At 46.2% G+C, this 25,188-nt stretch overlaps 9 protein-coding genes across 9 annotated transcripts; 5 read left to right on the top strand and 4 right to left on the bottom strand.

Annotated features, from left to right (window-relative positions):
* Positions 1 to 820: 820 nt before the first annotated feature.
* F4822DRAFT_294796 (putative class II peroxidase) lies at positions 821 to 2,268 on the top strand. The gene is made up of 2 exons (XM_051455092.1): positions 821 to 2,016; positions 2,086 to 2,268. Exons 1-2 carry the CDS (start codon positions 1,042 to 1,044, stop codon positions 2,179 to 2,181), a joined length of 1,071 nt encoding a protein of 356 aa, XP_051313651.1. The 5' UTR covers positions 821 to 1,041; the 3' UTR covers positions 2,182 to 2,268.
* Positions 2,243 to 4,017, bottom strand: F4822DRAFT_444405 (uncharacterized protein; the record flags this gene model as incomplete). Its single annotated transcript, XM_051463233.1, has 3 exons — positions 2,243 to 3,336; positions 3,388 to 3,469; positions 3,527 to 4,017. 3 exons carry the CDS (start codon positions 4,015 to 4,017, stop codon positions 2,629 to 2,631), a joined length of 1,281 nt encoding a protein of 426 aa, XP_051313650.1. The 3' UTR covers positions 2,243 to 2,628.
* A 1,107-nt stretch (positions 4,018 to 5,124) lies between these two features.
* F4822DRAFT_407855 (glycoside hydrolase family 128 protein) lies at positions 5,125 to 6,936 on the top strand. Its single transcript, XM_051458532.1, has 5 exons — positions 5,125 to 5,568; positions 5,627 to 5,779; positions 5,834 to 6,381; positions 6,453 to 6,568; positions 6,630 to 6,936. The coding sequence occupies exons 1-5, from the start codon at positions 5,191 to 5,193 to the stop codon at positions 6,752 to 6,754; spliced, it is 1,320 nt and encodes a 439-aa protein (XP_051313649.1). The 5' UTR covers positions 5,125 to 5,190; the 3' UTR covers positions 6,755 to 6,936.
* A 589-nt stretch (positions 6,937 to 7,525) lies between these two features.
* F4822DRAFT_444402 (kinase-like domain-containing protein) lies at positions 7,526 to 8,990 on the top strand (the record flags this gene model as incomplete). Its single annotated transcript, XM_051463232.1, has 5 exons — positions 7,526 to 7,804; positions 7,854 to 8,055; positions 8,111 to 8,227; positions 8,299 to 8,389; positions 8,439 to 8,990. 5 exons carry the CDS (start codon positions 7,526 to 7,528, stop codon positions 8,899 to 8,901), a joined length of 1,152 nt encoding a protein of 383 aa, XP_051313648.1. The 3' UTR covers positions 8,902 to 8,990.
* A 1,047-nt stretch (positions 8,991 to 10,037) lies between these two features.
* On the bottom strand, positions 10,038 to 13,129 carry F4822DRAFT_430619 (SNF2 family N-terminal domain-containing protein; the record flags this gene model as incomplete). The annotated part of the gene is made up of 10 exons (XM_051461329.1): positions 10,038 to 10,181; positions 10,242 to 10,395; positions 10,454 to 10,636; positions 10,694 to 11,537; positions 11,587 to 11,768; positions 11,819 to 11,852; positions 11,914 to 12,122; positions 12,176 to 12,280; positions 12,332 to 12,972; positions 13,019 to 13,129. 10 exons carry the CDS (start codon positions 13,127 to 13,129, stop codon positions 10,038 to 10,040), a joined length of 2,607 nt encoding a protein of 868 aa, XP_051313647.1.
* A 335-nt stretch (positions 13,130 to 13,464) lies between these two features.
* On the top strand, positions 13,465 to 17,516 carry F4822DRAFT_294625 (uncharacterized protein). Its single transcript, XM_051455090.1, has 8 exons — positions 13,465 to 13,865; positions 13,932 to 13,955; positions 14,010 to 14,202; positions 14,261 to 14,641; positions 14,695 to 15,273; positions 15,324 to 15,435; positions 15,501 to 15,761; positions 15,816 to 17,516. The coding sequence occupies exons 1-8, from the start codon at positions 13,578 to 13,580 to the stop codon at positions 17,098 to 17,100; spliced, it is 3,123 nt and encodes a 1,040-aa protein (XP_051313646.1). The 5' UTR covers positions 13,465 to 13,577; the 3' UTR covers positions 17,101 to 17,516.
* Positions 17,517 to 20,207, bottom strand: F4822DRAFT_294432 (major facilitator superfamily domain-containing protein). The gene is made up of 6 exons (XM_051455085.1): positions 19,961 to 20,207; positions 19,832 to 19,908; positions 19,697 to 19,767; positions 18,819 to 19,614; positions 18,241 to 18,690; positions 17,517 to 18,175 (listed from the first exon to the last, which is right to left on the bottom strand). The coding sequence occupies exons 1-6, from the start codon at positions 20,004 to 20,006 to the stop codon at positions 17,933 to 17,935; spliced, it is 1,683 nt and encodes a 560-aa protein (XP_051313645.1). The 5' UTR covers positions 20,007 to 20,207; the 3' UTR covers positions 17,517 to 17,932.
* A 601-nt stretch (positions 20,208 to 20,808) lies between these two features.
* On the top strand, positions 20,809 to 22,959 carry F4822DRAFT_294478 (amidohydrolase 3). Its single transcript, XM_051455086.1, has one exon. It carries the CDS (start codon positions 20,935 to 20,937, stop codon positions 22,561 to 22,563), a length of 1,629 nt encoding a protein of 542 aa, XP_051313644.1. The 5' UTR covers positions 20,809 to 20,934; the 3' UTR covers positions 22,564 to 22,959.
* A 295-nt stretch (positions 22,960 to 23,254) lies between these two features.
* On the bottom strand, positions 23,255 to 25,070 carry F4822DRAFT_294691 (uncharacterized protein). The gene is made up of 3 exons (XM_051455091.1): positions 24,589 to 25,070; positions 24,116 to 24,536; positions 23,255 to 24,062 (listed from the first exon to the last, which is right to left on the bottom strand). The coding sequence occupies exons 1-3, from the start codon at positions 24,926 to 24,928 to the stop codon at positions 23,357 to 23,359; spliced, it is 1,467 nt and encodes a 488-aa protein (XP_051313643.1). The 5' UTR covers positions 24,929 to 25,070; the 3' UTR covers positions 23,255 to 23,356.
* Between the last annotated feature and the right edge of the window lie 118 nt (positions 25,071 to 25,188).

Here is a 25,188-nt window from a genome sequence, read left to right as displayed (position 1 = left end):
GCATCTAACCAGCGCAGCAAGCCACATCGTTCCATAATAACCCCACAGCGAAAAAATCGGAAGTCCGGAATACGAGGTGTTGTGTAATGCATCATCATGATTGGTTTCATCGTTTCAATCGGGAACTTCTTTCATGTTGTACAACCTTCGGAGATAAGGAGGGATCAAGGTACTCCCGTGCCGGTGATGGCGTCAATCCAGCCACCCTCCTTCACACGGCAGCTAAACCGGTTGGGGCCAGGTGCACTAGTAAGCTCGTACAAATATAGATATAGTTTGTGCGCCTCATGTATGGATTGAGAGGGTCTGTACGACCAACGATAAGTATGATTGGATCGATTGTAATTTGATCGGGTGAAAATAGGAACAGACAAGCCACCGTATCAAGGCGCTCGAGAATCTACGACGGCATAACGGCGCTAGAAGAGACCGCGAGTGGGCGCTTGTTGTCGTGTTTTCTATTCAGGCATCATCCCATAGGATGGCAAGGGCGTTACCTAAAGCACAACGGCATAGTCCTCAATATTTCGGGCCCCTCCTCTGTTTTATGGGCCATGATTCGTCATACCAGTCGTAAAGTCTGCTGTTCCCTAGGGTGAATCCATTTTACCAATAGCTTGCTCGATGGTACTACTATTATACTGCTAATTCGTTATCGCAGGGCGTTGTCACGAGAGGTCAATTCCTATCACTAGCGCAAGCCTTCATATGCCCGTGGGTTGAAGCGAAATGAAAAGGCCTGCGATCCTCCTTGAACAGCCTCGGATGGAGCGGCGCCTGTCAAGAGACGAAATGTCTTTCATTTTCATATAAGTAGGGCTGCTAGGCGATACTTTACTTCAGCTTAAAGCAGAATCACCTGCATCTTTCTCTCGGTCGCCATCTCTTTATTACTTTCATTTATAGAACTCGAAATTCATTCGCTACTCGCCAGCGCCCCTCAGAATTACCTGCATATAACTTGGATATTGACATACATAACATTCCGCGGCATTTACGACGTCAGATTGTGATACACACCAACAACCCCAGAAACCGAATATGAAGGTTACTACCGCTCTCTTTTTTGGTTTCATCACCACTCCAATTCTGGCCTATCCCGGCATGGGTAGTGCTATGGCGGAGATACAGACTCGTCATGACTTTGCCCTAGGACGCAGGTCCACGGAGCTACTTGGCGATCTGATTAACGCCGACCAGGGTTCCTTGACGCCATCTGGAACAACCATCAAGTCTATTCTGGAAGGTGGAAGTGCCATTGCGGACAGTAGCACATACACACCTCCCGGGGAACTTGCATCTGACACATGCAAGAAATCTGTTTTGTGCGTCTGGTACTATATCATCCAAGACTTAAGCGGCTCGTTTACGGAAAGTGATGGCTGCACGGATCTAGCCCGGGGCGCCATCCGCCAGGGATTCCATGACGCGGCAACCTGGGATAAGAACTCGGCTTACGGGGGTGCAGATGGATCTCTACTCCTCAATGACGATGAGCTTGCTCGTTCAGAAAACAAAGGTCTCGAGACTATCAGCGCCCAGACTAAGACGTGGTACAATAAGTACAAGGGCTACGGAATAACCATGGCCGACTTGATACAGACCGCTGCGATGACCGCCACTGTATGCTGCCCTGGAGGACCGCGCATCAAATCTTTCATCGGCAGGAAGGATGATAGTCGAGCTGGCCCTACCGACAAACTTCCACTACCCCAACAAGATGCGCAGTACTTGATCGACCTTTTTGCCGCGAAGACATTCACTTCTAATGATCTAGTCGCCCTCATCGGCGCCCACACGGTATCTACACAGAAATTTGTCGATACTAGCCGAAGCGGCGCATCGCAGGACACAACCCCTAGTGTCTGGGATACGAAATTTTACAGTGAGACAATTGCCGGCGATAATAAAACCATCTTGATCTTCCACAGCGACAAGAGCATCTCTACATATTCTTCTACTAAGGATCAGTTTAATACTTTCGCTGGTTCGAACGGCAAGTCTCTTTGGTCTCCTGTGAGTAACAGCTCTCCATGCTATAAGCTATAGTCTGTTATGTATACTAACTTCTGATCTTCTCTTTAGGCATACGCCCAAGCATACTTTCGCATGAGCTTCCTAGGAGTTAATAATCTGAACAACCTCACTGAGATTACGCAAGTCCTTCCTTTGCCCAAATAGGGGTGATCGGATATTGGGATTGGGTTGTTATAGGGATATCACGTTTATTAGAACGTACTATGGAGTTTATGTATAAATCAGAGGTCCGTAAATAACCGCGAAAAGCCGAAGGGATTTAAACATTGCGTCATCAAGGACCCCTCTATTCCACGTGACACCCTTTAGGTGTTACAATGGAGGGGCTTCTTGTTTGCTCGCTCAATCAACTTTTCGATACAAGTTTAAATCTTTTCAATAAGCGGCACCCAATCCGATTTAATTGCGCAATGTGTATAAGTGTTTATTTAATGAGAGTAAAGTGTCCTGGAACTAACTATGTTCTAACCAATCCGACCCCCCCACCTAGTCCCCAGGAAACATGCAAATTCGACCAAATCACTGACCGACACCGACCATAGTAACCAACTCCAAAAGTAAAATGAAGCCAAACCCCGTCAATCTCACAGTCTACACATAAAAGGTAAAGTGAAGGCGGTTGTTCTTGCTAGCCACATCCGGGACTCCAGTACCTCCCTTGATATACGCCTTGTCGTGACCGAGCTGCTTGAACTCCCAATCAACAGCGGCCTGGTTTCCAGGACCCTTCCAGTTTCCCTCAGTACTAGCAAGAGCCTTCTCGCCGCTAGGTTTCTTCTCAACTGCAGCCGCAGGCGCGTCTTTAAGAATATCCTTCGTGAACCCGTTCGACACGTTGGTACCGTCAGTCGAAGCAACGGTAGCGGCACCGTCGCAGCCCTGTTGAAGCGAGATGTCGCCGTGCGCGCGTCCGTCGTCGCTGGCTTTGACTTGGAATTCGCCCCATGTAGCTGGTTGCTGGTCGCCCCGCTGCACACGGCCTTTGAAGGCTAGGGTTAGAGGCACGTGGATGGTCTGGTTGGGGTTCACGTCGACGTGCTTGAGCGGGTGGTCGAAGTTGGCACCGGCGGTGCCGTTGCCGTTCCAGTAGTTGTCGTAGAAGTAGTACGTGTGTTTCTTGGCTGATTTGTTGGTTAGGAGGATACCTGGGCCGTTTGCTTCGGTTGCAGCGGCCTTGATCTCGGGGGCGGGGGAGGGATGCTCTACCGCGGCTTCCTTAACGGAGGTGGCGGAGAAGGCGGCGGCTTGAACGGACTGCCCGGTGAATGGCTTGGAGGGGTTCGGGGCAGCGTTGCCATCCTATAGAATGTGAGTTTCAGGAATACCGAGTACTAGATGAATTGCGCTTACGTTGTAGATGATCAGAATATCCTTTGTGCCGTTGCCGGCCTTGCTCTGCTCATTGTCCGCAGGGTTACCGGTGCTCGGACCCCTGAGAAGCCGTTAGTAACTGTTATCTAGGGGGTAAAACGTTCCGCGTAACACTTACCAAGCACCGACGCCGATGTAGGTTCGGCCGTTAGCGAAAGTTCTCACGAACTCCTCGAGTGCCTGGAGCTCCTTAGGAGGGCCGATACGCTTAACATTGCCCTTGCCATCGAGAAACACATGACTCTTAATTTGATCCTTCTTTGCCTGAGGAAGCTTGTGCCAGGCCGTGTTGCATGCTTGCATGAAGTTCTCAAGGCCCTTGAACTTTCCGGCAGGGTCACCGACCTGTTGGCAGGTCATGTTTCCACCGGCGCCCATGATGTTGCTAATATCGATGGTGTCGTTTCCCATGTAACCATGCTTCATGACCTCACATTGTTCGCCGATAGCGCCATCGTGGACGGCAAGGACCGCGCCGTGGGAACCATCAGGGGCTTCGATGCTAGCCTGGCCGCCCGCCTTGATGGTTAAGTCCTTGTCGCCATTGTAGCCGTGGCATTGGAAGGTTTGGGGGTGGTTAGACCTGTTGTGAATTTTGAGGTAATGCATTTTGACTGATTTTCTAATAGGGTTTGTTCTAATATCGAAGAGATTATTTCATTGAATCGAGAGGAAATCAGTGAGAATTTATATTATAATAGCGCCACGTTCGCTCGACGCTGTCTCTATATAAGCCTCCACCTCCGAGTAGTGGCATGGGGGCCAGAGGGCATAGAGAGGCCTTAGGGTTATTCACCACGTTGTTCATAACCCGAGCCGCGCGGCCGGAATAACCGTCAATTCATCAGCAAGGCTGTATGTTTGACGTCAAGATATCATAGGCATCCATGATCATAGGACTCGTCGGTGCGGCAAAGAAGTCAGTAGCCTGAGACTTCGCCGCAAAGGATTGGTGGTAAGGACAATTCTCTCATATTTCAGCCAAACAACACTAAGTGCAACCAGACAAAATTGCCAAGGTAACACTTCTGAAAGCCTTCGACCTCACATTCACTGAACCAATTCACCATAATTGGATATAACATACGAAGAAGGGATGTCGCTTCATATAGAAGTCTCGTGATAGATTCAATTTTCTCAGTATACTAACTGATGATGAAGTGTGACTATCTGCCATACCCCAATATTATGTCAGTTTCCAGGATGCTGCTGTTACTTAGTGCTAACGAGCTGAACTAACGGAATCAGCCTATGAGAGTAAGCGATTGAAGCAATTCTATCAAGATCTTTACAATTAAAGTCTTCCTATTGCTAACTCTATAGCTTCTGATTGACAATACCATGTTTTGCTCGTTATTTAGAATGTCAGCAAAGGTGAGAAGACACCTAGGTATGGAGGGGCACATCAGATATTGTAAAGGAGAGCTCTACGGTCAGTTTTCACTTGGCCCCTCAATCGAAACCACCTAGGTAACCAACCGACCGGATAAATTTAGACCCTTCTGAAGTATTTCAATTAAAGAGTTGGCTAAGTATATACACAGCCGAAGGACTGAGTCTCAATTCTTCTAATCACCTGAGTGTCAGCTTGAGTTGCGCCTCCGCCTCACCTCAGCTAACCCCCCTGCGGCCCCCGAACTTGCGTTGGTGGCGCTACTCCTTTTATATCACCTAAGTATATATAGAGGACCACATTTCCCCCAAAATCAAAGCCAGTATCGTGATAAATTCACTTATCAGATTCGAACTAGTTGCTATCAGAGCACTTTTACATCTTTCAAAATGGTTATCAAGAAGCGCCAAATCCTCTGGGACTGGACCAACTCCGCTGGTGCGGGAAATCCAGGTGTCCCTGACAAGATCAACCAAGTACCCTTCGGAAACAGTAGCCCCGTCGCATCTGTCGTGAACTGGAATGCCTGGGTTCCCCCTGAGCTTAAGGATAGAGCCCCTTTCAGGCCCATGGTCCGTGTTCTCCAGAGTGCATCCGGCAACGATTGGGCTATGATCGAAAACACTAAATATCCGATTATCCTCTTCTTTAATGAGCCCGAGCGCGCTGGAATATCTCCGGAGCAGGCAAGGGATATCTGGAATAAGCAGATGTTGCCCCTGAGAAAGAACAAGGGGAAGAAGCTCGGTTCGCCGGCGGTTGCCTCTGTATTATACCCCTTTATTCAATTTTACATATAAACTTGGTCGGGCTAATAGAAAATAGGACGATAATGGTCGGAAGTGGATTGAGAAGTTCATGTCGCTTGTTGCGCATAATCCTCCTGACTTTCTCTGCTTGCACTACTACTCTAAGAATGGCGGCGATGCCATCAAGTATATCCAGGACATGCATAACAAGTGGCCCCAGCACAAAGTCGTAAGTACATCAATGTACCCAACATGAAGAACTGTTATGATTAATCGTCTAAAGATGGTTACCGAAATCGCTTGCATTGACCGTAACGCCCAAGCCGTCGTGAACTTCACCGTTCAAGTCTGCAACTGGATGGACGGACAAGACTGGGTTTTCGAGTACGGTCTCTTCGACTTCCAGCGCAAGGTCGCCGATAATTTCATCAGCCCCGCAGCCCAGCTTATGGATGCCAACGGTAACTTTACGGAACTAGGCAAGATGTACGTTCACCAGCAGCCCATGAAGGCGCCGGGTAAGGCCGAAGTCCACGCAGCGGAAATTGCAACCGTTGGACCTGTATCCCACGAACCCAGTGATGCAGTCTTCCACGCCGCTGAGGTTGCTTCAAACGGCGAATTCAGTGTGGCTGCAGCTCTGAGCCCTGATCAACAGAATGCTTTAAACATTCACAACAACAAGCGCAAGGCCAAGGGTCTTAAGCCCCTTATCTGGGACAACCAGCTTGCTAAGAATGCTGAGGCGTATGCCAAGCATCTGGCTCAGATTGGCAAGCTGGAGCATTCGAGTGGTGATCAACGCCCTAACCAGGGTGAGAATCTCGCAGCGTAAGTCATCTCCCACACACATTTAAGTATGCGTCCAATAGAAACGGGGAAAAGTCTAACTTGATCTATAGTGCGTCCGGTTCCAACACGCCCCTAGCTATGGCGGCAAACATGTGGCTCGACGAAGAGAAGAACTACCACGGCGAACCTATTGGACAAGGAAACTTTGGATCCTACGGTCATTATAGTAAGTCTTCACCCTCGGGGCTATGCTGTATCTAAACACATGTTAACTATACCTGCTTTAGCTCAATGCATGTGGAGGTCCACTACGAAGCTTGGGATGGCGTCGGCGAAGGATGCCAAAGGGAGTGTCTATATTGTTGGAAGATACTCGCCTCCTGGAAATGTCGTCGGCCAGAAGCCATACTGACCGATTGATTTCCGCTACTTTCTTATCTAGTTTGGGAGGGGATAAGGAGTCTTGGATGGCTTGGTTGGCTGGCTGGGTACAGGCTGGGAGTTTGTTTAGGCGTTACACAATCACACTCATTTGGTTTCGTTAGGTTAACCACGTAAGATATACCTAGGTATATTCCATTCATTGAATTCACCAATTACTTCCTCACTTGAGGATCAGTACATGAAGCGCTATGAGTTCTTGCATAGCCAAATTATATGTCCCTACCCGAGTCAATGCTTCGTTCTTACAGTCAACAAGTAACACTAACGAACTACGTAGGTACCGAGCTCAGACAATGGAACCAGCTTCTATATATAGCTACCGAGGCCTGTTAATTAGAGCAGTAGGATTTGAGTACCTAGGTAGGTTTACCGGTATTTGACGCAGCTCGCAGTAATCTAATTTCATATACCTTGATACGCGCCTGAGAACAGAAATCAGCTTAATCGATGTAATCAACTAAAATCCGAATTTTTTCGTATCACAGGTGTAAATATGCTTTGTCTCAATTGATTCTGCCGTTGTATTTATCATTAGAATATGATAAAGGGGCTACTATAACAATATCCATTATTTCCGCTTCTAGTACAGCATTTTATTTTTATGCGTCTTTAAGGTTGTTATTGATGACTCTCTCAACTAAGTTCACCATAAAGTAATAAGCTAGGTATGTGTCGCGGTATATATTCCTATGCAGCTGAACCGTCAGAATATTCGATAGTAAGGAATACCTAAGTCAACATGGTGCTACCAGGGGAGATGAACGTGCGGTCTGAGACCGTACAAAAGGCAAGGCAGTTACTAAGCACTTTTCGGAAGAAAAATGAGCAAAGATTTAAGTTTGAATATATTATTGGCGAAGGGTCCCATGGATTCACAACGAGATTTAAAGCCAGGATTATGGAGGTTGATGAATCTGGTCCACCATTATCAGTGCCCAAAATAGAGAGATTTGTGATGAAGAGATCCATCTTGGCGCATGAAGAACACCTAATCCAGCGAGAAATTGATGTTCTAGGGGTAGGTTTATTCGAAATTTTAGTCACCAGGTATCTGATTCTTTCTACAGGCACTCCAAGATTCGGAACACATTCAACAGCTTTACTGGATTAAAGGGGAACCAAGGGCCAGTTACATATCCTACGTAAAGGGACCATCATTGTTAACACACTGGGTCGAGAATGGTACACTTTTGGATATGATACAAGATAGGTTGCCTGAATGGAATGGACCCTTGCCTAATCGATTACTTTGGGGAGTTTTCTTCTGTTGTAAGCATTCCGTTCTAGGTCTAGTTGGAAAATCATGCTAAAATACTACTCTTAGTGGTTCGAATGCTAGTCGCGATGGCTTGGGACGGTGAGGAACGTCCGCCGCGAGATTCCTCAGGCCAACCCCTTCCAGAAACAGGCAGAGTTCATGGGGATTTTCAAAGTGGGAATAGTAAGTGTCTAAGCGCCCCGTATGCTACTTGGCATACAATTTATAGAGACGCCCTTACTCACATGATATAGTTTTGATAGGGGATTTTGACCCCGACGAACATTCCCTTTTCCCTGGACTCGTTCTCTTTGACTTCGGAAGTTCTAATGAGCTTAGTGATGGGTAAGATGCTTCCTGACCCGTTGGGATCTTTGTACTAAGTAACTCATAGTAAACCTCCGAGCACAGCATCCAAAACAAACATATTTAACGCCGGCAGGGTTATGATCGAATTAATAGGGGGTACTGTTAAATGTAGCGGAAAGATGAAAATAGATACGGAAGCAGGAGAAGAAACTATACAATCGTACGCACGAGACTTAGATGGTTTAAATTCGGTATATAAAGTTCCAACTGCTATTGCTAACCGCCAAAAACAGAAATTGGCCAACTTGGACCCGGATCTTAGGAGCCTTATTGCGCGATGTTTAGCGAATGACATTAAGAAGCGGCCAAATCTCGAAGATCTCTACGACGAAGTTGAAAGAAATGTTGAGGAAAAGCAGCAAAAGGACTATGCTGGCAAGGCATCTCACAAAAATGAATCTAACGGTGGGGTACGCAATGTCGCGAAAGAACTCATGGTGCTCCAAGATATTAAATCATCCCTATCAGCGTTACAAATAAATAAGTAGTTGGGTACCTGGACAGTATAGCATAGACACACCACTGTATTACTTAGCCACCCAATGAGTATTACGTATAAAATATAGAAGAAGTGGACATGTATACGATTTATGCGGACAATGTTATACTGTGCATAATTGACTTACCACATAAAGTTCAGTGGGAGATCGTTTCATGAAGATATAAGCAGAATAATTAGATAGACCTTACATAAAATGAAAAATTTATCCTTTTATGAAGGATTATTTAACCCTCCTAGGGGAAGCAGCGCAGCCTTTTGCCTACGTACCTAGGTAATTTACAGATAGTTTAATTGCCGAGGTGCTTCCCGCTGCGAAAGAACTACATACAATTGCAAGTATTTTTCCTAAATTGCTATAGTAAATGGATGTCAGCCCCAGGTGTAGATCACGTGAGTTCTTGCCATAAACTTTTTGGAGCCAGAACTAAGGGCTGTGTTTTCGGCGTTAGTATGTGTCAGTGGTTCAGGGCTCTAATATTATTATTGGTGTAGTGACGCAGCAGATCACTAACAAATACTAATGTCAATATTGCCCCCAATTTTTTTTGACCGCCATTTCCATTTTCCCAGGAAGAGCCTAAGCCTGAGTTCACATAAGCCAGCGTTACCAATAAGTCAATCAGGTCTTATGCGGATCAAATGACTTATTTAACACTTTTTACAAATTAACTTGGACCGAAGTGGATAATTTTTGATCCGGATCAGCTCCGGATTAATGTAATCCCGGATAATCCTAAAAATTTTAATATATGATTTTAAAATCTACTCTTCTTTATTTAACAAATCACTGCCACATTTCGGCGGCCAATGAGATCCTCAGAATCGCCCCGCAGTTCTCGACTTTTTCCTTTCGCGTTCTTTCTCACGACATTTTCTAATGATGCAATTGGTATCAGAGGGTCATGCAAAACGAGCTCTATTCAGCTATCCCAATTATTAGTTTTTTTATATGGTGGCGACGACGATTAATTGATTCTACAAAGAATTCATCGGACGTGCGCGGAGGTGTGGCTAACCAATCATAAGATAGCTAGCTGTGGCGTCTCTCTCTCTCTCCGCCCCTTAAAGGGCAGGTCAGTCAGCTAGTACCTATCTATTCTGATTTCTAAATCATAAGAGCCTTTATGATGAAGATTTCAGTTGACTCTGTATGGCTTTTCCTAACTCGCGAAGACCCTGAATTCGTTCTGTGTGGTCCGAGTTCGAGGACTGCAAGCCACCAGCTACTGCAAGACGGAGTTTGAACGCTTGCCTATCTTCGACGCTCTGGCAGAGTAGAGTTGTTAGTAGATTTAACCACTCTAAAGTTTGATGATCATTCCTTACTTCTTCAATGGTAAACTTAGTCACATATCGTATTACTGTGACTTCCTTTTTTTGGTCCAGTCTGACTACGCGACCGATCGCTTGGCTTTCTACGGATGGGTTCCACTGAGGCTCCAATAAGTGAAGTCGACTGGCGATCGACAGCTGGTTCAAACTAGGTTCTTCCGTTAGATCAAGTATAACCAAGTGCTGACTTTGAAGGAATATCTTACCCAGCCGCCCCAGTCCCTAAAGTCATCAAAAGAACTTTAACCGAAGGATTACGAAATTCGAATAGCATCCGCTGTCTTTGTGCTGTTGGAAGTGAACCATCGATTCGCCTATGGGATATGCCATGCTCCGTCAGAAGATCTGCGACAGAGTCAAGGCTCCTAATCCACGAGGAAAAAACAACACTGAACCAAATGTCAGTTCATGCAGAGTAAACCTGTAGGGTAAAGCCTCTTCCGAACCTTTTCTCCTCATCCTGCATTTTGATATTCTCCAAGAGGGCTTTCAATTTCGAAGAATATTTCCTGCGAATAGAAGCCGTTGGTCTAGGTTTATGCGTCTTCGGAAAGCGGTAACGCTCTAGCGATGCAGCGTTATCGTCGCGACCGGACCTTGAGTTCACCGAGCGCTTTTCTGCGACTTCATGTTCCAGTCGAGAGACGCATTGGGTGCAAATGAGCTCGGGGTTATCTATTGGAGAGCAACTCTCACTATCGAAAACCGTGCTGGAGCGAGATTCACAATAGATACACTCCGTGTCTATCTTCTGCTGGCGCGGGCCGGATGCACCGTTCAGCCCTTCCGATGTCGTTAAATTAGTGCCAATATCGAGACCTAAATTGCAGAAAATCCTCATCTTCAAGAGCGCCTTTAGTATGGGGTTTTTAGCGGAGCCTCGCACATTCTCGCAGCTAATAGCTTTGTCAATCGAACTCTTGCAGTCTAGAGCAAGGCCATTGTAAGTTTGCTGTTCTTCGGAAGACAGATCTATCCTGCAGGTAGTAAAATTAACACCAAGAAGCGAAAGAACCGATGTATTGCGCCTCAGACAGATAGAACCAAGCAATAATCTTAGTTTCTCAAAGTTAGGCTTCACCAAACCACTCGCTGTCTTCTTTCTGCCGATTATGTGCCGCCGGAACTCGGATGGATCTTGAAGGATAGGGACGCGCAAGAACCGAATTAACGAAGCTAAGTCTTCGAGGCGGTTTTGTATGGGTGTTCCGGTCATACACCACCTTATAACCGCATCAAGTTGCATGACAGCTTTGAACTGCTTCGTCGGCCAGTTCCGGATAAAATGTGCTACATACGGTTTAGCATTAGGGCCTCTCTGCTAATATACAGTACATACCTTCGTCTAGGACTAAACGATACCATTTGAAACTATAAAGAATCCCACCACCGCGCCGAAAATCAGCTACCAATGTTCCATATGTAGTTAAGACTATATTATATGGCATGTTTAATGAAGCGGGAAGGTAACGATTAGGCCCATGGTACTTGTAGTAACAAAATGCGCCTGGAATCACATGCCTAGGTAGATTTGTTAGACATTTACTTAGCTAGAGTAGGAAGTAACCTACTTCTCGATCTCTTCAATCCACCCATCAAGTATTACTAGGTCGATTAGAACTTTCTAACGTTTTAAAAGAACCTAGGTAGATGTAAGGATACATACGGGGGGAAGGTACTAATATCAATGTTGAATTTATTGCTTGGCTTTGGAAATTCCCAGGTTCAGTTGTAGACTGAATAGTCGCTGTTGGCGCCGACGCTATTGAAGCAATCATGGTGAGGGTCTTTCCAACCCCCATGGCATCGGCAAGAATACCACCAGGTGCATCGTCGGGCGCGTCGCTAGTCGAACCGGTAATTATATGACGGTAACTAACTAAATCGTAAATATAGAACAATAACAAAAGGACCTGATCGTCACATACAGTTGGATATCTTGGTCTAAGCCACTCAGTTTCCAGAGGCTTCGTAGATTGGCGGTTGCGGGACGTTCTCGCCGAAGGATGAAGTCCACTCCTTCTTTCTGGTGACTACAGGTTGTTTCTTAGCCCTGTACAGAATTTCATTTCCAAAAAACCAACCTTAAAAGAGGAGTCGATATACGTTGATCTATTTTAATTTGTGTGAGGTAATTATGCTGCGGGAGATGGTCGAGTACATAGTTCAGGTCGGTTAGTTGCTCGTTTTCCTCCAACGAGGATGGTGTATCGGGGGTCTCTTCCGACTCGTCAATGCCCTTGATAGCGGGCAAGATAGATCCATTGGAAAAAGATATCCCAGCAATGCTCAGGTATTGTGGATTTTCGTACGGGACACTATCTGGCAATGGCGTCGGATGTTGGAGGAAAAGTCGATATCGAGATAATTCTTTCGCGAGTTGTTCTGCAATAGCCCGAGGCCCAAATATGGAAAAATCAGCGGACGTGGTCGCGATCGGGCTGCTTATGGAAGGTGATTTGGTAGTCGTAGAGATTCGGTTATCGTGATAGGTCGGTTTTATACATCCACTAAAGTATATCTGTTTGATCGAAGTGAGCTTGCTAAGTGCAATGTGAGTCTTCTTGTTTATGGTACCGATAACGATCTCGAGCGAATTGACAATGTCGCATCGATCTTCCGAGAATACCAGTTTAACGGCGGAAATATCTTCGGTTTCCGAGCCACTCGGTATCGGTTTCCGACGGTTAACAACGGGAATCAACTGGACCTGTATGTCACACAACTGCGGTATTTAGTGGAGGCTCCGGACAGGGAACAGATACACATACCATTCCAAAGCATACTTCGTAAGAGGTAGTGTTCGAAGTTTGCCGGAGGTCTTCCACCGAGACGTTATTGAGTCCAATCCCAACTGTTGAACCAAGATTTGCCGACGACATCCCTTCGGCACCTTATAAATAGGTACCTAGGTACATGCTTGACCGCCACATTTCAGGGGTTACTCAGCCACATATCAATCCTCAATGTTTGTGCTTGACGCGCAATCAATCGAGACTTCAAAACAGCAACGACAATGGAGGGATATATACTACGATTGAATTTACTTGAAACTAGAAATACCTTTTGAATTGGGCGTTGTTCCCCTTTGCATTCTAATCAGTCATAATCACTGACAGCCTCGTTGTGTACAGCCCATAGCACAGCCACTCAGCTGCATAACAAATACAACCGTAGTATGCAGGCTTTTCGTTAGGCGAATTGAGAGGAGAGTCTTACCCTCAGCCCCAACAAGATGCTTTCAAAAAAACAAAAAAACAAAAAAAAAACACCCGAAACTCGACGGTTTCGTTGATTCCCCTATCCATGTAATGGTCAAACACCATCGCGATGAGTAGTGGGACCACTGTCAACACTTCGTCATCATCATGCGGGTTCCTCGCTGCATTAGACCGTTTTAAGAAGGCATCGGGGTTAACAAGGGCGGAAGAGGCCGACTTCCAGATGACGACTCTTGATGAGCTTAAGAGTTGTATACGGACCATCCAACAAGACCAGGAACAAAAAAGGAGAATGATGTATATGAGGCGGTTGGATCCGTACCTGCAGACAATGGAGCAATATGGGAAAGTGCTGGATGTTTTCGTGAACACCTCTGAAATCGTAGCTTTCATTTGGGTAAGTATAATAAATGGTTATCACATAGGTAAGATTACGATCGAGGAAGCTAATGGTGTGCTGTAGGGTCCTATGAAGTTCATTCTGCTCGTAAGTGGTCATTAACTCCTGAACAATGCATTTATAACTAAACTGATTTAATAGATTGTAATGACATATTCCGATGCTCTTCACTCTGTATTGGATACGTATCAAGATATTGGGGAACAAATACCTCTTCTCAAGGGTTATCAACAATTTTTTGCCTCAAATGCGCACATGAAGATTGTTCTCGTTCAAATTTACGAAGACATTCTTGAATTTCATAGAGAAACCATTAAATATCTCAAGCAGCGATGTGAGGATAACCAAGGCGTAATAATTTGGATATGTCGCTAATCAACTACAATTACTAGTGTGGAAACAGTTGTTTCAAGCAACTTGGAGGGGATTTACGGTGAAAATTCAACATTTGAAAGATAACTTGAGACGCCATAGGAGCCTCATCGAGAGTCATGCGACAATCGTCCAATTTGAAGAGATTCAAAGACTTCGCGATTGCGCCAAGCGCGAGTTTGAGGCTCACAGTAGAGCTGAGACTGATCGGCGTCGACAAAGAGTCGTCCAATGGCTTTCTGCTTTCAATGCGGAAGGCCTGCAGTGCAAGTATAGGGAAATGAGGTCAATTAGTGGAGATGCTGGTCGCTGGCTTATTACCGACTCACGGTTTCAGAAATGGCTCGATCCGCATCGATGCCAGTGGCCTTTACTATGGATCAACGGCATACCAGGTGCTGGTATGTTTTATGGGTTTCAATATACCGGAGTACCTCGCTGATTAATAATCTAGGCAAAACCATCCTAGCATCTGTTATCGTGGACGAAGTTCGTTGCACTTCTCAAGTATCAAACGCTTTCTTTTATTGCAAATACGGAGACCTCTCTCGAAATACGTTTGTTAGTGTTGCTAGGTCACTGCTGGTACAATTACTCGAGCAGAACAGTCACCTTCTACAGCCCCTTTACGAGAAGGCCTCGATAAGCGGTGAGGTTGAACTTACATCAAAGACTATGGCAAAGGATTTACTTTGCACAGCCTTGAATAGCTGCGGTACAACATACATTATTCTAGATGGCCTGGATGAATGTGGTCGCGAGAGCAGAAAAGAGATCACTACTTGGTTTGAATCAATCATCGATGATCTACCCCCAGCAGACGTAGGCACTATACGTTGCCTTTTCGTGAGTCAGGATGATGGAGTGGCGCGCAAAGACTTTGCACTGGTTCCTTCTATCAAGATCCAGCCCTCAGACAATAAAAGTGATCTGAGGAACTTCGCGGAAGCCTGGCACAAACGCCTGGAGGAAAGATTTGGCACGCTTCGAGGAAATGCACATATCACTAATATTATTTACGCAAGAGCTCAAGGTTAGATGTGTACCTCATTAACAGTTTGCCTAAGTACTAACAGGGCACAGGCATGTTTCTATTTGCAAAGCTGCTAGCTGAGCATTTCTATGGCCAATCGTCAAGAGAAAACTTGCTTCTTGAACTAGATCCAGCAGTTTTGCCCGTAGAACTAGACGATGCGTAAGTTGAAGTCTGCTATAGCGCTTCTCAGGTACCTTTCTCTAACCATGTTAATATATACTTAGCTATTCTCGAATATTACAGCGTATCACCGAAGGCAAATCACAAAATCTCATAGCAGAGATACATAGGATACTCGGTTGGGTTGTATGCGCCCCAAGACCGCTGAGATGGCGGGAGATTCAAGCCACCATATCTTTAGACCTCGAAAATCAGGAGGTCAACCACGAACGCCGGCTACTAGATACCCCCAAGGACCTTTTTGCTTCTCTCGTTGAACTTCAGCCCAACGATACTGTGGACTTAATACATAGTACAGCTCGAGCGTAAGTGGCCTAGACCCCTACCTCTACGACTAATCTAATGCTTAAAATTCATAGGTATCTCATAAGATCAAGTACAACTATCCCAGTGAATACTCATCTTTCGTTGGCATTAACGAGTGTTGGATTCCTTGGATTCCCAGAGATTGACATAAGTAGAACCGAGGAGGAACTTAAGGACGATATTACTGAAGGACGGCTCGCTTTTTACGACTACGCTTCGGCTTGCTGGACAATTCACCTTCAGACAGGAATTCGGCATGAAGAGGGTGGAAAAAAACTTACTCCACTCATCGAGACACTGGAGGCATTTATCGACCTACACTGGTCCAAGACCGCGAAACTTTTGGTAATCTCAAAAACGACCCACGAGGGTCTGAAGCCATTGTCTCAATCCGGATTATATACAAAAATCGCCCAAGCCGTAGGGTGGTCAAAAAAGCAACTAGGCGAAGGCGGGCGGGGACCTTCCGAAGAGGAGGCACTTGACTTACAGCGGATAACATCAAAGCTTAGAGCAGTACTAGAGAAATGCTACTCAACCCTATCGCAGCGCGAAAGAGAGGGACTGGAACAGTTCTACGGTCAGAAATGGTTCAAGTGCCCGAGAATCAACTGCTACTTTTACCACGAAGGATTCAACCGTGGTAACGAAAGAGACGATCACATGGCGAGACACGAGCGGCCCTTTATGTGTATCGTCGATGGTTGTCACATGGCGACTTTCGGATGTGTCACAGAGAGTGCCTTGAAAGCACATCTATTTGAATACCACGGTGTTGATCTTCTTGATGAAATGGAATTCCCTGAACCGAAGAAACCAACTACCAGTTTGTCTAAAAATGAAGCAACCTACAGTTGCTCCCTGTGTGCTAAGAAGTTCACTAGAGCTTTCAATTTAAGGTCTCACATGCGGACACATACAAACGAGAAGCCGTTCGTATGTTCAACATGCGACGAACGGTTCACTCGTAAGAATGATTGTGCCCGCCATGAACGTGGTCATGGGGAAAAGAAATTCAAATGCACGGGCCCGCTGGAAGATGGAACTTCCTGGGGCTGCAAAGCAGCATTTGGTCGTGCTGACAAGTTGGCAAGTCACCTTCGAAGCAAGAACGGGCAGAAATGCATTCGCCCTCTTATTATGCAGGAGTTGCAGAATGGGCGTCGGCCTTCGGATGGAAACGACTTTTTAATCGATCGTTTGGACCTCGACGCGGATAATTTGTTGTCGGCTGGCACTGGACTCCCGACTTTTGCCGAGTTCTTAGATCTCTGTGGGCTTAACAAGTCGATTATTGATCCTGATAAACACGAAGAGCCGGAAGATTCTAAGCATTGAACGTAGACCCTGACTAATACGTCATGATCAACTATTGGGCATTGATTTTCTATGATAGTTTAGCCCGAATCGTACAGTATGAAGCCGTGCTAAATGCACGCCATGCAAATACTCCTTCTTGTACCATTATAGCACTGTAATTTTGAGGTCTTAGAATAAATGAATGAGTACCTAGGTACCTATTACCTAAGTATTTTCCAGGTGTTATGGAATGGCATGCATATGAACCACGTGACGGCCCTTCGCAGAGATTTTGGTTTCAATATCCAGGGCTGTGTTTGTCAAGTTGCTAGGGATGTGGGTCCCGCTGGGTAGGGCAGGGCCTCTGGCATTGATTGGTGCAAAAGGAACCGGCGCTAAACCAAAATAGTAGACATGGTGGTTGCTGCCTCCATGCAGCAGATATCTCCGAGAGCAGAATAGCGTCAGTCCGAGTGCCGACCTTGCGACGAGTGCTGATAGTACGGACTTTTACTGTCCGAATAAAACTACCTAATGTGATAGGCCCAGAGGTGTCTTAGTAACACAGTATCCCACAGTATATGCCATACGGTCGGCACTTGGACTGATGCTATTCTGCACGGTCATGAATACCTAGGTACGTACCTAGCATGTCCGGTTACCCAATCTGAGCAGTTTACTGAGCTGTAAATTAAACTCTGGGTTGGCTAAGGCCCCCCAAAGGATGTTGGAACTTAGGTGTTAGATATGTCGGAAACGGAAGCTCGTCCTACGCCTTGTCATCCTTTCCGACACAAGATACGCCATGTTTAAAATGGTGCTAGTTTGAGGTCCATCTATCCTACAGAACAACCCGAGGTAGCTCCTATTACTATCTAGCATTCATACTCCTAATAGAATAACCGGCGTATCTCGGTGTAGATAGTACGCGCAGTTTCTTCCCATACTTCAACATACCGATAGTTAATAAAAGAATGAGCAGAATAATGATCGAACAGATCAGAAACACATTCCCAATACCGTTGTGATTGATCCATGGTGTAAACACAACGACGAAAATCGTCGCGAGAAGGTTTCGGATGAATATAACGCCAACCATACCGGAAGCTACAGTCTAGGGTTGTGGAAATAGTCAGCGAAAGAGCTCGACCTGGCGCGCGGCTAAGTTGGTGATCATACCTTTGTGTAAGAGTCAGTCATATATGCCAAAACCCCACTACTGATAGGCGCCGTTCCCATAGCAAGGATCAAAAGGCCTGCTGCAAGTATAGGCCAGTTTAATCCGTATTCCAACCCGTATCCGAAAATAAGAAGCCCGGCCGGCACGAAAGGCGTGAAGATCAGCACAATCCATAATCGCATCTCCGGCTCATAGATCCCCTTATTTCTTCGAGAAAGAAATAGGATAAGTCGGTCGCTCGTAGGCCCGATAATCAAAAGGCCGATAGTTGTTCCGATGAAGGATGGTAGACCGCCCATAAGCCCGATTTGCGCAGAGTTGAAATAATAGGGGGCGCCTGGCATATAAGTGGAGACCACCGTCACTGTGATTTGAAACGTGACGGTGACAATTCCGAAGAGTAAGGCGCAGTAGAAAACTGGTGGGATTGTGAATAAAATCAATAGGGGCTATTTTATGGGCATTGATTGTTAGCAATCGGCATTTCTAAGTGAATTTAGGTGCGTCGTCTCAATGCGAAGGTTCTCAGGGGTAGGTGAAAAGGGGGTAAGTGGGGCGTCAAACTCGAGACTCTAACCTGTATACTGAAATACGCATAGTCCCTCCAAGAACCCCCAGAATTCGACCATAAAGCAAGTCTCTGTAGGTAAGCCTTTCTGGATATTTTCGTAGTCGCCGAATCGGAATGCGCTCGATAAACCGAATCATCGGAACTCGAGATTTGACCCTTCTCGACACTTTCGACACTTCCTTCAGGGACACTATTCGATATGGCGTCTTGTTTATCGCCTGACTCTTTCGGCGGTTTTACGCCTCCCTGTCGGTTATTGTGTGCTGTAACTTCGGCGATGGGAATCGCATCGATATTTGGAGCCGCGAACATCGTCTCCTCGTAGAGAAAGACGAACAACACAAGACTAACCCCAATAAGAATCGACATCCACCACCAAACCCATCGCCATCCCTGACCCAGCGTAACATAGCCCGCAGCGACAGGTGAAAGGGAGCCTCCAATAAGTGTCGCCCAGACATATAAACTATTCATCATGCCCCTTTGGTGGATGAAAAAGACGTCCGCAACAGTCATCTGAACAATAACCTCCGCCAGCGATCCCAGAATGCAGTTGAGTACGTTAATCATCATCAAGTCCGCGACGGTCTGAATTTTCGCCGACCAGATGTTGATGCCGAGTTGTCCTGCAAGGCTCAATACGTACACCGGACGTCGGCCGAGCTTCAGAGCAAACGGGATGATTAATAGTGACCCAACGCATAGCGCTCCCGATCCGGCCGCATAGCTATCATTTAGTATATCGTAACTAAAGCCCAGTTCCTCATGCATCGGTTCCCAAGTCGGAGTTATCACATCGATTCTAGAGTTTAAGCATCAGCCAGGATCTTTTACCGACCCATGTATCTATCGGCATGGGGAGTATCGGGAGGTGCCGGTCTTACATGGCAAAAACTATGAAGGTATACCAAAGAACGAGGAAATAATTCAACGCTTTCTCCCAATTCTTCCAATTCTTCGAGACATTAGCAAGTTAGCATAGCTTATGACCTATTTGACGAACTGGTGACCTAACATACCAGTGGATCGTTGGGGTCATTAGTCGGCGCAGGGATTAATTGGATCACACTTTCATTCCGAAGGTTTGCGTTGAGATCTAAGGTACTTGCATGAGATCGTGGTATCCCATGGTCTTGGAAGTAACTGACCTTGAAGGAGAGCGGTTCCCGGCGGCCAAGCGGAATCGTCTCTCATCGTAGCTAGTGTAGGTGATTCTATATCTGATATTCGAACCGATTCCTGCACAACGTAAAAATAGACGTAATATATCAATAGTACTTGATCGTTCACTCTCGACGAGTTGCGCCCACACCCGAAACCATATATACCTCAAAAAGAAAAATTTTGACGACATTGGCGCGGAGAAGAAGCAGTCAGCAGTAAGCATATATGTAATAGTATGGCGATATTCTTATCTTAGCGGTTGTACTACCTAGAGTTGGTCGTAAACCACGATCTCCGAGACATAAGTTGTACAAGAGATAAGGGATGACGATCGGGAGGTCAAGTTGCAGTGCCGGAGGGGCCGATATACTATACTCCAATGATATCTCTAGGAACGTAACGAACCCCATATACTAATCGGTAAGTCGCCCGATTAGATACAGGGTTCCCTCAACTTTCTTCTATAGGTTGGTGTAACCCCGGAGGTATAAATCTTGTAATTGGCATTCCAATCCATGGGTTGGTGATAAGCTGTGAGTGGGTGCATTGTAAAGGGGGGCACGGTGCGCGGAACGGATAGCATCGTCGGCAACGTACGACGAACATCAGAAAACAACATCAAGTCTGAAACTCGACTCCACAAAAGCTCAATTATCGTAGCGCATTTCATATATATCTTTACTTCCGTGCATAATTGAATGAGCATTGCCGACCCTGTAGACGAACGCGGCTAAACGAGTTCGGTTATGTCGACAAATCATGTCATTGCCCTGAGAATAATCCCAGAATCATCTCCAACAAGAGAGTTGGAGGGGCAATGGAAGCCAAGACTGTGTCTTGATATTTTGTAGCATTCCGATGCTTAACTCCAATCTTCATTATTGAAAGTATTTTACTCACGCGACGAGATTGCTGGTAGAAGCACAGAATAACTTCTGGTCGTCAACCATATTACCTCATGGCAGAGAAAATAATATTGGTCAACGGCTGTTTCTTCACGCCGACAAGCGATTCAGAAGATGATCCTCGGTTCTGTGATTGCATGGTAATTGAGGACTCAAAAATCATCCATGTTGGGAAGGAGTCAGACGGCGCCGTGCATTCGGCGTGGCAGAAAGGCGCCGAGATCATAAACCTGGAAGATCGTGTTGTCGTTCCTGGATTTATCGATAGCCACGTTCACCTGTTTGATTTCGGCTTGTCTTTGCAAAAGCTAGACATATCGACATGCGAGTCCCTCGAACAGATTCGGCAAGCCGTTTCCACGTACGCTAAGCTTCATCCCGAGCTTCCGCGACTCCTCTGTAGAGGTTGGCGTCAACACACTACGGATGGATTAGCTCTCGCTAGCATGTTGGATGATATAGATCCTCGGCCTACATTCATCGAGGCATTAGATTGTCACTCCAGTTGGTGCAATACCGCCGCTTTAAATGAGCTTCCCATTGACAAGATCAAGAAAGCCTGTGGAGATAACGTTACTTGTGATTCCAACGGGAAGCCCACCGGCCTGCTCGCGGAAATTGCTCAATTTGGATTTGTAATGCCTCACATCGCGACCACGTACCCCAGCGAAGCGAAGCACACGGCTGTAAAGAAAGGCCTCGAAGCTTATACAAAAGCAGGCTACACAGGGGTCATTGATATGGCGATGGATGCCAACTCTTGGGCTGCGTTTGAACTGTACCGCGATACATATGGCCTCCCAATGCACATCAGTGCGCATTGGTTTATCCATTATGAAGAGGACGAAAAACTTCTACTTCAACATGTGGACGAGGCTATCGCAATGCACAACAAATACCATCCATCCAAGTCGCCCGATTTATGTGTGCTTGGGGTCAAGCTTATCTGCGATGGGGTGATAGATGGTTGTACAGCAGCTCTAAGCCACCCCTACAGTGAAGGGGAGAAACTCGTCGACCCTATATGGCCTAAGCACGCGATTGAGCTAGTCGTCAAGAAAGCCATAGATGCGGGCCTTCAATGCGCTATCCATGCCATCGGAGATGTCACTATAACTCATGCGATAGATGCGATCGCAAACGCAAAGTCTCCTAACGGGCGGCATCGAATCGAACATCTTGAACTCGCCTCGGAAGAGGACGCCAAGCGTCTCGGACAACTAGGCATCACCGCATCGATCCAGCCAGTCCACAGCGATCCCGTGATCTCGGGGGCCTTCCCCAAGCACTTGCAAGAATATTTGCAAAAACGTATTTTCCCATATCGTGAATTTCTCGATGGCGGAGCAAATGTGGCTATCGGAACAGATGCGCCGACGGCAAGGCACTATGCACTGCCCAATTTGTACAACGCCACTACGAGAAAATCTGCCTTGGAGCCTTCGCTACCCGTCAGCCCCAATGCACATAATGTGCTCACTTTATCGCAGGCTGTCACGGCAGCAACATATGGAGCAGCCTACTCGCGATTTGCGGAGACTTGGACTGGGTCGTTGAAACGAGGTCTGCGGGCGGATTTCGTGGTACTTGATACAGCGTGGACACTCGAATCCCTTTTGGAAGCAAAGGTGTATCAGACCTGGGCTGGAGGAAATAAGTTGTATCAGGCCAATTATAAATAGTGTAGTTGTAGTATGATAGATAGATGATGGTTGCATAGGTGAAGGACACGTGATCTACTTAGTCATTATAATTCCCTTTAAGTAGGTTACCTTCTTGCCTACTCAGGTAGATAGACCTTTCTTCCTTAGACACCAAAATATACATCGTCTCGCCCCCATTACTTTGCTTTACTTGTTATATTGTTTTCATTTACGTACGTACCTACCAACAATAGATGTATGATTCATCCTGTTTTCCTTCATTTTGTACCTGGTACCGTATGTCATGGCACGACTAATAGAGCCGTATTTAATGGCTGTTTAGCATGTGGTGTCCCGCAGTTACAGCGACTTAAACGATCGAAGTTGCGATCGTAGGGTGGAAGTTTGGTGCTGTAAAATATATGTACAACGCGAAGAGCTCGCTATTATTTGGGAGGGCTTTAGCGAATAACTCCCTGTAGGTATTTATAGCAGATAGGTTGCCCCCGCCGGTTCCACCGTTGTGAGAGCGCTGGAAGGAAGTTGTAAACACAGCAGGCTTCAGTGAATAGTCCCTTGTAGTTGTAGTGGCTGGACTGCCTGTCAAGCGTCGCGACCGTGCAATCATGCGGGGTAAACCCCACTACAATAGGGGCGAAAGTTCCCAAGGTTGTTATGATTATAACGCCCTATGCCCTGTTCTTATAGGCGTCGCGCATTATTGCCGTCGGGTTCATCCGAAGACCGAACAGACAACATAAAAATAAAATAATGAGTCGCTATACATACCTCTCAATCGGAATGTTTAAAGACGGAACGGGATTTCTCACGTTTAGAGAAAACTTATCGGACACTGCGTTGATTCCGTCGGTTTCCCTTTTTTCAGGCCTAGAAGATCATAAATCTTCCTCCCTGCTGGTTCATCCAACAAGACAATCCACATGAAAGACTTCAACACCTCTTGCATTTCCTTCCATGTCTTGACCTGACACTGGTCGGCGTATTCTTGCATAAGCTCTCTTAACCATGTGTCATCCGCAATATCGAATATCGAAACGGATCCTATTATTAGTAGCCAAAGCATTAACCGAGGAGAGATCCCATCCGTCTTATGAAGGTTAATAATGCAGTTCTTAAAAGTGGTAGCAAAACGATGATAGGGTGGTCGAATGTCTTGCCATTGTAAGAAGATATGATAAGAAAAGGTTAATAGGCCGTGTCGTATAGCTTCATCAATTGAATCGGAGGCGAAATCCATGTGAAGCAGGCGATACATGACCGCGGCCATTGTGCCGTCGATAATCTCCGGGCGGATTAGTCGTTCGGTCTGTGCTCCGAGGTCAACGAGGAGGCAGAACTTTCTCATTACTTGCCAAGCCATCAACAATTCGTTGTCCTCAATCGGAATTGACTCCGTGCCGCGCAATTTGTTGTCAACGACTGGAATCAACTTCTTGGGATACTCCGGTAGTAGTTCCGAAGGTTGTCTATAAAACGTCGGGGCTGAGCCGGTAAGTAATGCGATTCCTATATCGCATCTATGATAGGTCAGCATTTATTTCGCCGATAGGAAATTCTTGTCTTCATTTACCTCACTGCTTCCATCAATAACAATGTGCCTTTGAATACATCCAAGCCCCCTCTTAAGTTGATCATCTTAGAAAGACCCTCCATATGGTGTTTTGACGCTTCACAATTGCCATCGAAATGCGCGACGCTAGCCAGCTTCATAACTGCACTAATCGTAGAATTCGATACTTTAATTATGTCGTCATTCCCTAAAAGCCTCTCGCGAAGAAGTCTAAGTCCTTTCTGGAAGTGCATTATCGCAGCGGGGTTCGTGCTACTCTCCTGGCGGCGCAGCACTCTATCCACAAAACCCTGCACAGCGAACGCTGTGATATGGAGGGTTGTAGGGTCTAGTCCGAACAGATAACTCCATTTCTGGCTATCCTCCTGGAAACCAATAGCTGCTCTCAGCGGGAATATAATACCCGATGCGATAATCGAGACTGGGTATCATATCAAGTTAGCGATGATAAGCTGAAAAATAGAGTCACGAACATCTTGCCATATTTAGAACCATCGACTGTTCCGCCTGTTCGGGAAATTCGATGAAGTAGATATCCGACCCAATACGACCAGGTACCAACGGAGTATAGGTCTCAACAACATCCCGTAACTCTACTCGAGATCTCTGGGTACGGACTGCTATTGTTCCCCAGCCGGCGGCTCGTTTTTCATCCGCACGACGATTCACTTTCTTCGTCCTGCCCTGTCTCGCATGGCTTCGGATAAGTTTCCGAGTGGCTGAATCTGCCTTATCGACATTCGACGATACAATAAACGGCATTCCCTTCGCCGACGAAGCAGAAGGCTTCTTCAATTCGCCCGCGCGTGCCATTTCCAAAGTCTTGGCTTTTCTGGTTGTTTACCTGACATGGTAAAATCTGGATTCGGTGTGTGAAGTTAAAAGGGGATTTGAATTAGAAATGAAACGCTTAACACCGAAATATCCGGAAGGATGCTGCTTACGTACTCCACGATCGGCGTCGTTCCCGAACGCCAAGACAGATCTTGTTTGCCATTTTCGGGATCGTGCCGAAAAGCAACAGGGATCAGGAGATATAGCTTCATAGCTTAGGTCCGTTGGTATCAAGGTAG

The sequence above is a fragment of the Hypoxylon trugodes genome (assembly GCF_022578975.1).
Source record: "Hypoxylon trugodes strain CBS 135444 unplaced genomic scaffold F4822scaffold_6, whole genome shotgun sequence".
Lineage (NCBI taxonomy): Eukaryota > Fungi > Ascomycota > Sordariomycetes > Xylariales > Hypoxylaceae > Hypoxylon > Hypoxylon trugodes.
Note: the sequence above shows the minus strand (reverse complement) of the source record. Positions and strands in the feature narration are given on the sequence as shown.